Source organism: Mchenga conophoros, linkage group LG15 (genome assembly GCF_057382185.1).
Source record: "Mchenga conophoros isolate Kocher_MC1m ecotype Shallow Benthic linkage group LG15, M_conophoros_male_GT1.1, whole genome shotgun sequence".
NCBI lineage: Eukaryota > Metazoa > Chordata > Actinopteri > Cichliformes > Cichlidae > Mchenga > Mchenga conophoros.
Window position 1 is genome coordinate 14,343,552 of NC_140540.1, and position 14,317 is coordinate 14,357,868.

Consider the following 14,317-nt stretch of genomic DNA (forward strand, 5'->3'; position numbering starts at 1 on the left):
AGAGAAAATGTGGGACAGCTAAGTCACAAAATTTAGTATTATTAATAACATGATGTTACACAAGTTCAGTCATTGTAGATGTTTTCTTGTATTAAATTAAAGGAATTGTACAATTTGATTTTCCACGTGATTACCACTTGTTATGTAGTTTATTTTAGTGACACTTTGAGGGTGTTACCAAAGCGTAGATGATTACAAATAAATTACAACAAATCCACCACAACCTTTTCTTTCTACACATTTTGTGACAATATTTCTGTATATTTTGTATTTGTATCATTGTATCTGAAAATGCAGGTGCATCAGTAAAAACACAACAAAGAAAAATAAAAAATAAGCAGCATATTAGCAGTAAATAATTAGTATCCCCTTCTATAAAAGCACGTCTTATTTGCACATTAGATTTGCATTTTCTGATGCTGTATTTCAAGACATAAAATGATGAGTGCAAAGTTAAGTAAACAAACATGCAGTAAGTTTGACAGCGCAAAATGAGTGAGAAGGAGCAGTCATTGAGTCTTTTCATGTCCGCTCATTGGCTGGGTGTCGTTACGTTTGTGTTTTGTTTTGCCCCCTCCGGCATCCACAGAGGAAACCCATCCCTCATGAGCAAAGTGCACGACGGAGGGGGTGCTCACCACCGAGGCCCTGGTCTTCTGCCTTGTCATTGGTCACGGCAAAACCTACATCAGTTTAAAACCAGACACCACTTTCTTCACACAGCACAACCCCCTAAAAAGAGAGCTGAGGAGGGAGAGGCTGCATGAGAGATAAGCAGAGTTGGTCTCAGGATGCCTGCATATGCCACCAACATGAGGACAAAGTTCCCCATCATAGCCTTGATTTTGGAGATTATCACCATCATCCTATTTGCGGTATTTGTCGTCTATGATGATGGGGAACATGGACACCATGACTCACACGACACCCACAATAACACTGACCATAAATTGGAGCCTATGGACCTCTACCCCAGTAAGTCTACCTGGAGCCGCATGCTTGCTTGCTTGCTTGGTCAACATTTTATTTCTAAATAGATTTTTATGAATGCTACATCTGTTATATCACAGTGTTGAGACTGCATCTAAAAAAAAATTTAGACTAAAAGCAGAAAATATTAGTGACACTGAAATTTTACAGAAAACAAGATGACAAACATTTTGCTTGTTTCTCATAAAAATAGCAAAGTAAACGAAATTTCCACATTTATTTTTACTTTCTTTTTCTTGAATAAAATAAATTCTATTTTAGGGGTCTAGTTAATCAATCAGTCGCTTGCAAACATAAATTGGAGGTTGTTTGCAGCGCAGGTCAACTAAATGCAATAAAAGGAGTCATGGGGTTGAATTCTCATCTGTCACAAGGTCTAATCAAACACATGCAGCTGAGAAGACAAGTGAATCCTGTTGGGAAAGGTGGAGGTCACATGTGATTTCATTACTGTGTCCAAAAAAGGCTCATAAAGGACAGTCAGGTTGAAGCTGGAGGTTTTGTGCTGCATTCAAATTGATATTTTTCAAGTTATCCTGCAGTAGCTTTAGCATTTTTTGTGAGCTCTGAGCGGTTTCTACAGTTTAGCGGCTTCTTTGCAGCTTGTGCACTTATCTGCATTCAGATAGCTGCTGTTTTACTGCGTGAGTGCCTGCTCACGATTGGGTGGGGCGGTTGTGACACCCAAGAGATTAGCTCAGCATTGAAGCTGACCATATCTTCTGCTTCACATGGGATGTTTAAGTCACATACGTTGACTATCAAGAAATAAATTCTGAAGTAAAGATCACATTTAAGGCTAGACTCTGCTGTGAACTCTGCTGTGTCTTTTCTGCACAAAACTTATGTTATCTTTGTAACACTCCATTAATTCCCAGTTAGTCATAAAGGAGTAAAAAATATGCAGTGATTTATCTTCAAAAGTTCAGAAGGGATACTTGTTTTTGGAATAACAGGCCCAGAGCTAAAACTTTTGCAAAATTTAAATTATGCTTGATAATCTAAAACCATTAGCATTTAAACTGGGACTGCACAATGTTAGAAAGCATGAGGCTTGGGGTTGCATGCTGAAAGAGATCCATTATCTCACACATCCCAGACTTCTGCAATTACAAGCTCAAAGGACAACAAATAAGCAGTTAAAACATGCAATTTGCAGAAGTAAAATTGTGGTCTAGTATGAAAAAATACCTCAAAAATGTTGTAATTGTGACTTTTTGTCTTTCATTTCTTCTTAAAGAGTGATTAATATGCTAAATTAAACATTAAAGTAAAGGAAGAGTTTGACTTAATACTTTGTAAAATGAAATAATTATTCATCTTTTTTTTGCATGGCTTGAAAAAAAAGGCTGCACAGTTGCACCTGAGGTGTCTCTCGCTTGTCTTGGTTCAGCCAGTTCTTCAGAGGATTCGCGTTACCTAACATCTAGGCGTGGTGCCAGTCACTGTGGCTGCTTTCCAGTTTTATCTCATCCCCGTCCCCCATCTACTGTTCTACAAAGAGAGCAATTCTGACTCACCCAGCTGAGAAACAGAGAGGGGTAAAAGTGCAAGTTCAGGGGCAAAAAGATTTTCTTCAAAACAGCTTCATGGAGATAAGCTTAGTCAGATGTCTACACATCAGCTTGCAGGTGCAGATGTCTTCAAAATGCTGATTGTTACTGCTAATTAAGACTGAAATGGAAAGATGTGACTCTCTTGTGGTGTTTGGTTTTGATGTTGAACTGTCAGAACTTGGAGCGTTTTTATTATAATAGAGCACACAGTAATCAGATGTTGAGCTATCAGGGCTTTTAAGCACATATACAGATTCCTGACTAAAGCAGATGTGAGTGGGTTTGTATGTTTCCCAAATACCCAAGGATGTGTTAGAAATTTGCTGACATTCTATATGCAGAAACAGTTTATGGAAATAGATGTGGATGAATTTAATCTCCCCCATTATCGCCATTTGAAAGCTGCTGCTTACAAAATAATGTACTCTGATGTAAATGGCGCATGGGAGCCTGACGCTTTAAACAGCTTTAACGCACCTACGTCTGAGTTTGGGCTTTTTAGTCTAGGGGATAAAATCAAAATGTTGAGATTGAGTTCACATTCAACCTCTATTTTTACTTTTCAAAATGCTAAATCATGATAAATAATACTTCAAACTTTTAACATAAATGTCTATCTACAAAATATGAAGCAGATGATACTTTTATAGTATAATACAAGGCCACAGCTAGGAAAGGCTGATCTTGCCTTAGCACAAAGACTGGAAACAACTAATCTGACTCTTTTACAAGTCAACAAAAATCTCCAAAGTTTAATGTTTAACACATTTTATGTAAGTGTAAAAACAACATGTTGTCAGACTGTTTCTTGGCAGCGTATAGTAACATCCTCCAGTCTTTGCCATTTGTCTGATAAACTACTGACAACTTTGTGGTAATAACACTTCAGCCATTAAACAGATGAGATGTAAAATAAAGAATTTTAGAGGCTTAAACTGGCAGATCTTTTTTGCTTTTCTTTAGAGAGTTCAAAGTTGGTCTTCTCCATTTTCAGTCTTTGTGCTAAGCTAAGCGAAAAGGCTGCTTTATATATTACACATGAACACAGCAGAACCACAGACTGTATATAAAAGATGGGCACACTCACATTGTTTCTGCTCTCATTATGTTGAAGCTGTAATTTTAGCATTTTGGCTAAATGCTAATAGAGACAACAACTAGAGGAAACTGTCTGTAGCTCTTTTTCTAGAGACAGACTAGACTATAGTTGGATGCAAAAATAGAGTCCTAAACTATCAGCTAAACTTCATAACCTTGGTTAGCAAGTTGCATTCATAATGTATACAGAAGCATAGTGCAGACATAGTAGACAGGTAGCTGCTAACTGGTGTTGAGAGACGAATGTGCAATACCACATAACAGGCTTTTCAAAGCTACCAACACCAAAAACATGGTCAAGAGGTCTAGTCCAGTGATGCTAATTAGCCTAGTGAAGCTTAGCAGACAGCCATTCACTGTCCAGCTGTTTATATCAGCACATCAGGCAGTTAGAATAGCCACACCCCTAAATAAACTCACCCACTCTCTTCTATCCATACACCAAAACCTTATTTGTACCATGCTGTAAGCATGTTTACTTTCACTGTGAAGTTCAACATTTTAAAACTAGCTTTCAGATTCTGCCACCAGTGGCCAGCAGAGGAACTGCAGGTGTTTTTTGCACTTGTTTTAAGTCATTTAAGTACTCATAACTAACTAAGAACAAACAAACTGAGAAACAGCTGTAAAAGTATTCTTTAAGGCTGCAACACAGTGTGTCCTGTCTAGACAATAACAGACACAATGTGTGCTCATTATGAACTAAGGAAATTAGTCTATTGTTTCCCAGCCTACACATACATACAGCTTGATATATTTTCCACATGTAAAGCTCATCATAGCACGCTTAAAACCTTAAGGGAAAAAGAAGTCTCCCTTCCTGCCATGATGATGACTCAAATCCCCCTAAAATGAATGTATTTGGCCTTAATCCAGACTCATCTATCCTCACTTATCAAAAAATTATATATATATATATGTGTGTGTGTGTGTGTGTGTGTGTGTGTGTGTGTGTGTGTGTGTGTGTGTGTGTGTGTGTGTGTGTGTGTGTGTGTGTGTGTAATCAAACAGGGGATATAAGATGAGCAAACTCCAAACCTTGCTGCCTTTTTCAGTCTAACGGCTGACAAAAAGAGATAAGAGTGCACAAAGCATCCCCTCCCTTTGAGACATCTTAAGTTTAGACTTATTAACATCATATGCACTTAATAGAAAAGCACAAGCCCATAACCCCAACAGGGACAGTGGGGGTATTTTCTCAGCATGCCATTCATAGTGTGATTGAATTGCTTTTCCACCTGACAGGTCACAGCTGACAATGAGGCCACTGTGGACAGAAATGAATCCTGAGAAGTCCAGCTACTTCTCAATAAGTCATTTAAACCACAAAGTTAAAAAAAAACAAAAAAACATACCACTGTGAGCAGCAGGGTCGCAGCAAATACTTTACTTTGAACTGAATAAGTGTTTCATTCAATTCAATTATAAGACCACATTCAACTGAGGTTAAAGTGGGACTAGCTAACACAGCATTAACTGACCTCCCTTCTCATGTCCCCAGTGTTTCAGGACGTCCACGTGATGATCTTCATCGGCTTCGGGTTCCTGATGACATTTCTCAAGAGATACGGGTTCAGCAGCGTGGGCATCAACTTGCTCCTGGCTGCCTTCGGCCTGCAGTGGGGCCTCCTCATGCAGGGCATCTGGCACCTGGAAGGGGGCAAGATTAAAGTCAGCATTTTGAAGTATGGCTTTCTTCGCTGCACATATCGCTTTTCAAAAACAACTGCTATAAGAAAAATGCACATGGCTGGCTGTAGGTTTGGGGTTGCTGTCATGATGCAAGTCCCTAAGACTTGCACAGCCTTCTACATCATTACCAAGTACATGCTAAATAAAGCCAATTCCTGCACATGACAAGCTCTAATAGATCACAGATGATGTCTGTTGATGTTTTTTCTAATAACTTTTGTTCTCACTCCTGCAGAATAATCAATGCAGATTTCAGCACAGCTACGGTCCTGATTTCATTTGGCGCCGTTCTGGGTAAAACCAGCCCTGTGCAGCTCCTCATCATGACCATACTGGAGATCACCATCTTTTCCGTCAATGAGCATCTGGTGGTTGCTATCATGGAAGTGAGTTCATAGTAGCAAGTGCATGTGTGTCCATGAACTGAGCAAAAAAACATAAATCCCCACATAACAACCATGAATATTCACTGTTTTATCAAACACTACTGTGGGTCTATCATGCCTTTCTCTTCAACAGGCTAGTGATGTTGGAGCATCTATGATCATCCATGCTTACGGAGCCTACTTTGGCTTGGCAGTGGCTCGAGTACTTTACAGACCAGGTTTAAGAAATGGACATGAGAACGATGGATCTGTTTATCACTCTGATATGTTTGCTATGATCGGTAAGAGAGCACAGAAAATAATTCTGTGATCATATATTAAAATGTGTTTACAGAGATAGTTTTCCCTTCTTTCCCGTGACTTTCCCTCCCTGGTGCATCACTGGCCTCCAATGGAAGTCAGACTTATGCCATCTAGTGGACACAGACAGCTGTGCAGCATGGACCTTGACATTTCCGTTTTTAACATCCTCTTCTACAGGAACCATCTTCTTGTGGATGTTCTGGCCCAGCTTTAACTCAGCCATCGCTGAACCACCGTTGAGCTACACTCAGCTTACTGCAGTGATCAACACCTACCTCTCCCTGGCCGCCTGCGTGCTCTCTGCCTATGCCATCTCCAGCCTGGTGGAGCACAAAGGAAAACTGGACATGGTCCAGCAACTTTACTCTAATAGTTATGACAGTGACAGTTCACAGAGTTAAAAGCAGAAATTCAGTCATACACTTGTCTTTATGTCTTTCTACTGCACAGGTGCACATTCAGAACGCCACCTTGGCTGGTGGTGTTGCAGTGGGAACATGTGCTGACATGAGCATCGGGCCATTTGGAGCCATGCTGATTGGGCTCGTAGCTGGCATTATCTCCACCCTGGGATTCAAATACCTAAATGTGAGTCAAAGGAAAGACAACTGGTACAACCTGGTACAGGCTGAATCTGAATTAGCAATGTGTACTTTTGTTGGTGACTAAAAATCCCCTGTCATTCCTTCTCTGCAGCCTATACTGGCATCCAACCTGGGTATCCAGGATACCTGCGGTGTCCACAATCTGCATGGCTTGCCTGGCATCCTGGGTGGGCTGGCTGGAATTGTGGCTGCAGCTTTGGGGAAAAAAGACGGGTAATAGTCACCTCACGCACTAAAAATCTCACCACAGTATTATAATAACCCATATATACGCACACATAAAAGCAATATGGCTTTGACACGATTTACTTCATTTAAAAGTCACTTCTTCTCATCCTGTCTCCTTAGTGCTAGCGCTACCATGCAAGCTGCTGCCTTGGGTTCATCCCTCGGGTTCGCTTTGGTTGGGGGTACTATTACAGGTGGGAAGAGGAGATTAATAAAACTATAAATGTTACACCCAACGGCCAAATTGCTCAATGGAAAGACATTAAGGTTTAGAAAAGGGTGATCAAACATTCATTTTCTTCTTTAAGGTCTAATAATGAAGTTGCCTTTCTGGGGACAACCTCCAGACCAGAACTGCTTCGATGACTCTATTTACTGGGAGGTAAGAAATCCCATTCCTCATAAATATTATCTTCAGGTCTCTGACTGTCTGGTGCGAGTGGCAGAAGGCAGATTTGTTTATTCAAGTTATTAACTCAGATAGACTTGGTTCATATATCAGTATAAGTAGAGAAAAAGTGAGCACATCCAGGCACAAAAACTACACATACCTGACAAACACCGTGTTTTAATAATTAAAGTATTAAATTAGAGCCAAATAATAACCAGTCAATCAGTATATCATTAGATACAGATTTTAATTCACAGAAACACATTGTGCATATCATGCATGTCCATAAATGCATTGTGCATTTGTTTGAACTGTATTTTGCTTGCCTGGTGACCATTTATGCCACAGACAAATAATTTGCATTGCTCGTTTTCCAGGTTCCTAATGAGGAGGAAGAGAACGAGGAGAGCCTGGCTCACGGAGATCAATCAAAGCACAAAGCAGATGTTTAAACAATTGCCCACGATTTTGCCTTAGCTATAAATGAAGACTTTTTTAAAAAGTCACAGTTCAGCTCCACCACAAGACCAAATATCAGTTTGTTGATGCAGGATTCGCTTAAACGTGGTGCTTATTCCATTTCTGAACTGCGAACCACGCACAGAGTTATTTTCATCATAGTAAAGTTTGAATTTGTATCGGAAAGAGCACTTAAACATTTCCGCATAAAAGCTAAAAAAAAAAAATATATATATATATATATATATATATATATATATATATATATATATATATATATATATGCATGATAAAAAATTTAAATTTGGTTAAAACTTCAGGGATTTTTTTTTTTTTTTACACTTTGATTTATATTCACGAACCGCTCCACAGCTTCACTGCTGACACGCTTGTATAAGCTCTTTTTTTTTTTTTTTCATTTTATATGATAAAAAAACATAAAAGCATGTTTACTATATGATTACAGTGTGTATTTTTCTTATACATTATATTTTTCTGTAGAAGCTCGAGCAGAAAAACTGCGCTTTGACCTCACTGGAGCCCAGTCCTCATGTGAGAGGTTAAGTCAGGCATTGTAAAAACCAGCAGTGTGGCTCTGAAGTGTGCAGGGACAGCCGTATGATATTACTGCAACTAATAAACCTTCCTAGCATTTTCTATCTTTCTGAGCGCAGCTGTAGAAAAGTTGATTGGCTGTCACTGGGTGAGCTGGGGTTTGTTTTTCACTCTGTTTTCTGTTCAGAGCAAATGTATTCCTACATGTACATACAGTTTAGATCTTAGACATGGACATGGTTAGTTTTATCAAAGCTTTAAACATAGCAACTGGTACTGAATATTTTTCAGATATTATTCAAACAGTATAAAAGGAAGCTACCTACTGATATCCAGTGCCACGATGGCAACAAACAAACTGTCATACCATAGATAGTATCATAATATCCACCATTTTTCTTTCCTCTATTGCTGTGAAATTTGTGCACTGTGCACTCCCTCAATCTAGATTTTGAACAGCATGACGGCAAAGCACTGCAGGACAGGTTAAAACACGGGACTGAGCGCTAGATAAAACTGACTTAATGATTTTCTTGTTTTTTCTCAAATGATCTATGATGCTCACACTAAAATGCATCATGATTTTGTATTTTTATACAGCTAACATGAGCTCTTATTTGTATGGTATACTATTACTGTCATAATAAACATGTTTTTGTACAGTTTTTGTGGTTATTTTAAAGCATGTTTCAATTATTTCAAGTTCTCAGTTTAACTAAAGAAATGTTATGGGAGGATTTTTTTGTTTTGTTTTGTTTTTTGTCTTGGATTTTTGCCCTCCTCTGTATAAGCAATGAGAGACAGAGCATAATTTTAATTCTACACAATATGACCGAGTTAAATGATTACCAGAATGACATCAGTGCATAATCTGACTCTTCGATGGGTGCATGGCTCAATTATAACTGCAATTTCTCCGTTTCTTATTGATTTCTTTGATGGATCGCCATGAAATTTTGTTCAGACATCCATCACTCATCACTGGACCTGCAATACACACAATATACATGAGCTCTGCAGAGCCCACTACATGAGCTGAATTATTCGTATTAGAGACAACTAAACAAACAAACATCTGAAAATAAATGCATGGAAATTTTTATTTGGGGTCACCAAAGAAGATCATCTTCTTCAATCTCACCTTATCCATAGTACCTTCCTCTGTCACACAAAACCCTCTACGCCACCACCTCCAAACCAACTATCATAGCAGGTCTCACTTTTTATGAAACTTCCCCTTCACTCCTGCCACTATCCTTCTTTTGCAAATCACTACTAATACTCATCTCCACCTACTCCGCAATGTCTGCGTGCTCTTCTTGCTTGGGATGGTTGACCCCAGGTATTTAAATTCATCCACCTTCGCTCTTACTCCTCCTTTCTTCTTCACCTTCCCATTCACGCACGCATTCTATCTCACTTCTTCTGACTTTCATTGCTCTTCTCTACAGAGCATAAGTCCACCTCTCCAGGCTTTCTTCCAACTACTTTGTACTCTCACTATAGATCACAGTGTCGTCTCCTGCCTGACCTCATCTGTCACCCTGTCTATCACCACTGCAAACAAAAAGGGATTCAGAGCCGATTTTTGATGCAATCACACCTCCACCTTGAACCCATATGTTACTCCTACTGCACATCTCACCACTGCGTTGCTGTCCTCATGCAGTGTGGGATGAACACAGCGTTTGTGTGGGACAAAGAGAGACACGTTCACAATGCTGGGATGTTGTGAAATATATAATATAGAATGCAACTTTTTTAACATTCTTACTAAGGAAATATAATAATAATAATAATAATAATAATAATAATAATATGATAAAAGAAGGTCAAGTTTATTCTCATTTATCACTTGTGATAGTTGCTGTATTCGAATATAGCTGCTTTTCTCACTGGTAACAGTCTTGGTAGTTTGGCATACCTGTTTTAAACAAATTATGACTCAGACATATTATGTCAATTCACATTATATTTTCTCCTGTGCAAAATTGAAATACATGTCTAGCAGGAGAAAAAATGACCAAAGATTTTCAATGATATTCATCAAAATCTGCAAAGCTGTAGCTTGCAACCTTCTTTAGTGCACATAGCATTTTCTTGATTTTATTTTATTCATCTAATTAGAATAAAAAGCCTTCTTTTCACATACACTGCGTGAAAAGGCGAATTTTAGATGTATCTCCCACAGGACCTGTTAAAATGTGGAACACTCTCTCAAGATATGGGAGAGGAGGACAAGGAATAAAAATATACTTGTCTGCCATTCCTGTTTTCTAATGAAGCATCACAGTTCCTCTCTTGTTAACCTATCATAACCTTTCTCTAGACCACTTATTGATTAAATTATATTCAAAACTCCTTCTCTTTATTTAAATATAATAGTATAGTAGTATGTTTTCATCGAGCAAACACAAGCAGTACGAATACTCTGCAATGAATAATATCTCTGTCGCCACTGGGGGGCGCTGTGATAGCTTTCGGTTCTTCTCGCGCCTTTGTTTTGAAAGTAGCTTGTACCGGTGCATCATGGGATACAAAATGTTTCCTAAGGTAGCTAACTAGTGCTAATTTACCGGAGATAACTGGTTATAAACTCACAGTTTACGCCTTCTTAAATTTTTTGTAGATAGAAAATATTAATATAATTTTAACTGCACCCAACTGTCGCTATGGTGAGTACAAAAGCTCAGGTTTAATAGCTTATAGCGGGGTTTTTTTTTAGCTGTAGCTCTGTAAACGTAGCACTGTGCAACGTTTTTGTATATCCATATCTCCGTATTTGTCCATTTATTTGGGGTTTTGTTATTCGTAGCTTTGCCAGCTTATCCAGGAGCTTTAAAGGGTGACCTGTTTCTTGTCACACACAAAACCCGCACATATACACACACGCAACACAAGCAATAATGATTTCTCTGCGTTTGCAGTCGGCAGAAGCGGACTGTAGAGTGTCCACCTCCTCCAGCTCCAGGAAGGATGAAAGGAAAAGATCCAGAAGCACAGGCAAGTTTCCCCCCAGTGCTTACCGGTTGCGCTTTCATTTTATTTATTTTTATTAGAGTTAACAGCCGAAGACACATGTGACGTTACGGCTGGACATAGATAAATAAATGAATAGATACTTAATTGATCTCAAGGGAAATTATAGCAGCCGACAGTGTAAAACAGTGTCTCATGTTGGTGACTGGGGATCAAAGAGTGGACTGATTGTTGCTGAGAAGAAGGAAAACTGACTGTTAAATTAGTGTTTACCTATTATGTTTACTAGTAGAATAGTAGATGCAACATATCTCTCCAAATCTATTAAAAATTTGACTGAAAGTCTTCATTTTTTGTGAAGATATAGCAGCAAAAATACATAAAAAAGACTGAGTTCACATTAGCAGAAAAACAATAAAACAGGACACATTTCCTTTATGTTTCACTGCACCTAGAGCTATATAAATGCTTAAAAATAGTAAAAACCAGAGTACAAACTATGTTTGTGTATGTCATATTCAAAATTACACCTTAGTAACCAATTATACTACCTTACTGTGTCTCGCTTCCAGACACTGTCAGTCAAGGGAAATGATGAATGGCTGCATTTGTAATTTTGTAAATATGGCTTACGTTAGTTTATTGTGTAATTACATTTTTGTTTTGCCCCTTTTTTTTCAGGAAGAGAAAAAAGGAGGCGGAAACGCAGCCGTAGCAGATCTTCCTCATCATCCTCTTCCAGCTCATCATCATCGTCTTCGTCTGCATCGTCATCTTCATCGTCATCTTCGGGTTCTTCACGGTCATCCAGCCGAAGTCGCAGCAGCTCTAGCAGTAGTGGTAAGTGTGCACTAAATGTCTGAAATGTATCTAAAGAGTCTTTTTTTTCCTGAAGTTTCTCATCACAGTGCTGATATCTGTTTGGATTCAGCTTAGTGTGTTATTTCTGTTCCTGTTAGACTCTCGCAGTAAATCCAGAAAACAGTCCAAGAAAAGGAGAAAGGAGAAACATAAAAAAGTAATTTACTGTTCATTTGTTAGCTTATATTGCCAAAGAATTTTTAAGCCCCAAGAAAACTGAATTATGCTTTTTTCTTTTCTCTCCAGAAAGGGAAGAAAGAGAAACGGTCTAAACGTAAGAAAGAAAAGAAGTCAAAAGGAGAGGAGGACAGCTCAGGACCTGTGCAGATCTCCAAGGTAGGAAAACATTCAGCAAAAACCTTTACATGTTTCTGTTAGACGAGTGTGTTATATTGGTGCATTATATCATGTAAATATATTCATGCATTTGCAAACATTTCTTTCACAGGAAGAATAGAGTGATTCATTTTTAAGATTACGGACTAGCACTTTAATCATTAGGTGTTCTCACAATGGCCAAAGATGAATTATAGAATAAGTCTATTCATCTTTATTCTTAGAATAAAACATGCAACAATTTCTACTCATCCTCCTCATCTTTGAGGTGGGAATAACAAAGCACACAAGCACCTGTCCAAATGAAGCTCGCCTCACCATAAAGTCCCCTCCAAAATCCTATAGACCATAAAGGACTTCTAATATCAAAGCCATCCATAATAGGTGGTAATATTCTTCATTTTACAACTTTGTTTTTAAAGAGTTCTGACTCCAGCCTGGCTAATATGACAGGCATTTTAAAGTCAGAACACCCAAACGTTTTATTCTTTAATTGTTTTGATCCATATTTCTTCATACTGTTAATGCGGGTGTGCATCTTCGCGTTTTCCGACATTTTTATTCCATCCTTAACTTGGCTTTTATTTTGAAAATTGACCTCATTCTTTATTCTTTTCCTGTACCTGACTTCCTGCCATCCTCATACGCCATGTGCAGCTTCCATGCATAATAAACCCAGTGCTGTGTTAAGCATCACAGAACAAAGAGCTGTTTCTGGGGCATGCTGTGGTGCATTTCTTCAAATTGCAAGTGTTGTCTTGAGTACAGTCTGTGTTTGCATTGATATTGGAATGTGATAGTGCCTGTCTGGCATTTTCCTGGGATTAGTTAGAAGTTGAACTGATAAGATTCTTTAAAATTAAATGTGTTTTTCTTTCAGTATTTGAAGGACAGGAAAAAGGGCAAATACAGCATGATTTCAGGGAAGAAGATAAAGATGAAAGTAAAGAAATCAAAGAAAGACAAACAGGTAAGCAATCAGATGTGCCTTTTTGTAGTTTATAGATTGTTTGTTTGGTTTTTTTTTTCACTTGTCTTATGTGTGCTTTGTTTTCTTACAGCGAGACAAAAATCGAGCAGAGCTTCTGGAGTTCTTGAACTCTACCCTGTAATCCCGCTGTGAACACCGGTCCTGTTTGTCAGGCCCAGACACCTCAGCAGATCTCAGGAAAAAATAAAAGCAGAGTTTTCTGAGAAGGAAAAGATGACTGTAAATTGAGTTGCCACAGAGAGGCAGCAGCAACGTTGCCGGAGTGCAGGAGGAGATATTTCTGTGGGCAAAACAAGAAGCAGTCACACCGCAGGCTCATGATGTACGCGGTGTTATTATTAAGCAGTTGGGTAAGGTCATCTGTGGTCCACCAGATGGAAATAAAGTTGCTCACCTGCCTCTGACTTCTCAGATTTGCTCGCAGTTTGTCATCTCTTTCAAAAAAAGAACTCCCTAATTAGGTCGCAACATACCATTTCACAAAATACAGAATTCATTCAGTAATTGGTTCAGAAAAGATATGGGCTTAGATCTATATGTGTCTTCCATGTGTGAAGCTGGCTCCAACATTACCCACAGTGTATCTCAGCCACCGGCAGCCTGGTCGGAGTCTCACGTAGCAACAAAAAGAGGACTGATCAAGTCACACCCTCTGATTTTCTTTTTTAATAAACCTGATTTAAAGATTTGAAAACAGACTTTGCTGTTCTTCTTTCAGCTCTTAGTTACTTTCCCCATTCATAGCAGTCTTTCTACATTTAGAAAGGTTTCGTACGTTCATTTTCTGCTTGTAGCTGATGAGAATTGCGGTTGCAAAAGTGCAAGTCTGATTGTGTGTTGAAATAAGTTTTTAACATGTATATTATGTTAAAAATGCGAATCGACTC

General features: G+C 38.6%; 2 protein-coding genes across 2 annotated transcripts; both read left to right on the forward strand.

Annotated features, from left to right (window-relative positions):
• Positions 1-705: 705 nt before the first annotated feature.
• rhag (Rh associated glycoprotein) lies at positions 706-7,941 on the forward strand. The gene is made up of 10 exons (XM_085246924.1): positions 706-975; positions 5,146-5,329; positions 5,572-5,722; positions 5,856-6,003; positions 6,203-6,375; positions 6,476-6,613; positions 6,722-6,843; positions 6,979-7,052; positions 7,167-7,240; positions 7,627-7,941. Exons 1-10 carry the CDS (start codon positions 792-794, stop codon positions 7,699-7,701), a joined length of 1,323 nt encoding a protein of 440 aa, XP_085103050.1. The 5' UTR covers positions 706-791; the 3' UTR covers positions 7,702-7,941.
• A 2,820-nt stretch (positions 7,942-10,761) lies between these two features.
• LOC146558050 (uncharacterized) lies at positions 10,762-14,303 on the forward strand. Its single transcript, XM_085246927.1, has 7 exons — positions 10,762-10,938; positions 11,191-11,270; positions 11,928-12,082; positions 12,202-12,260; positions 12,350-12,439; positions 13,320-13,409; positions 13,501-14,303. Exons 1-7 carry the CDS (start codon positions 10,936-10,938, stop codon positions 13,549-13,551), a joined length of 528 nt encoding a protein of 175 aa, XP_085103053.1. The 5' UTR covers positions 10,762-10,935; the 3' UTR covers positions 13,552-14,303.
• Positions 14,304-14,317: the final 14 nt, after the last annotated feature.

Excerpts from the sequence above, each read along its gene's own strand:
- rhag (XM_085246924.1), top strand. The coding sequence starts at position 792 with ATGCCTGCATATGCCACCAACATGAGGACAAAGTTCCCCATCATAGCC. Across the intron at positions 6,844-6,978 it reads GCTTTGGGGAAAAAAGACGG|TGCTAGCGCTACCATGCAAG; the intron begins GTAATAGTCACC and ends CTGTCTCCTTAG. Across the intron at positions 7,241-7,626 it reads ATGACTCTATTTACTGGGAG|GTTCCTAATGAGGAGGAAGA; the intron begins GTAAGAAATCCC and ends CTCGTTTTCCAG.
- LOC146558050 (XM_085246927.1), top strand. Across the intron at positions 11,271-11,927 it reads AGATCCAGAAGCACAGGCAA|AGAAAAAAGGAGGCGGAAAC; the intron begins GTTTCCCCCCAG and ends TTTTTCAGGAAG. Across the intron at positions 12,440-13,319 it reads GACCTGTGCAGATCTCCAAG|TATTTGAAGGACAGGAAAAA; the intron begins GTAGGAAAACAT and ends TTTTTCTTTCAG.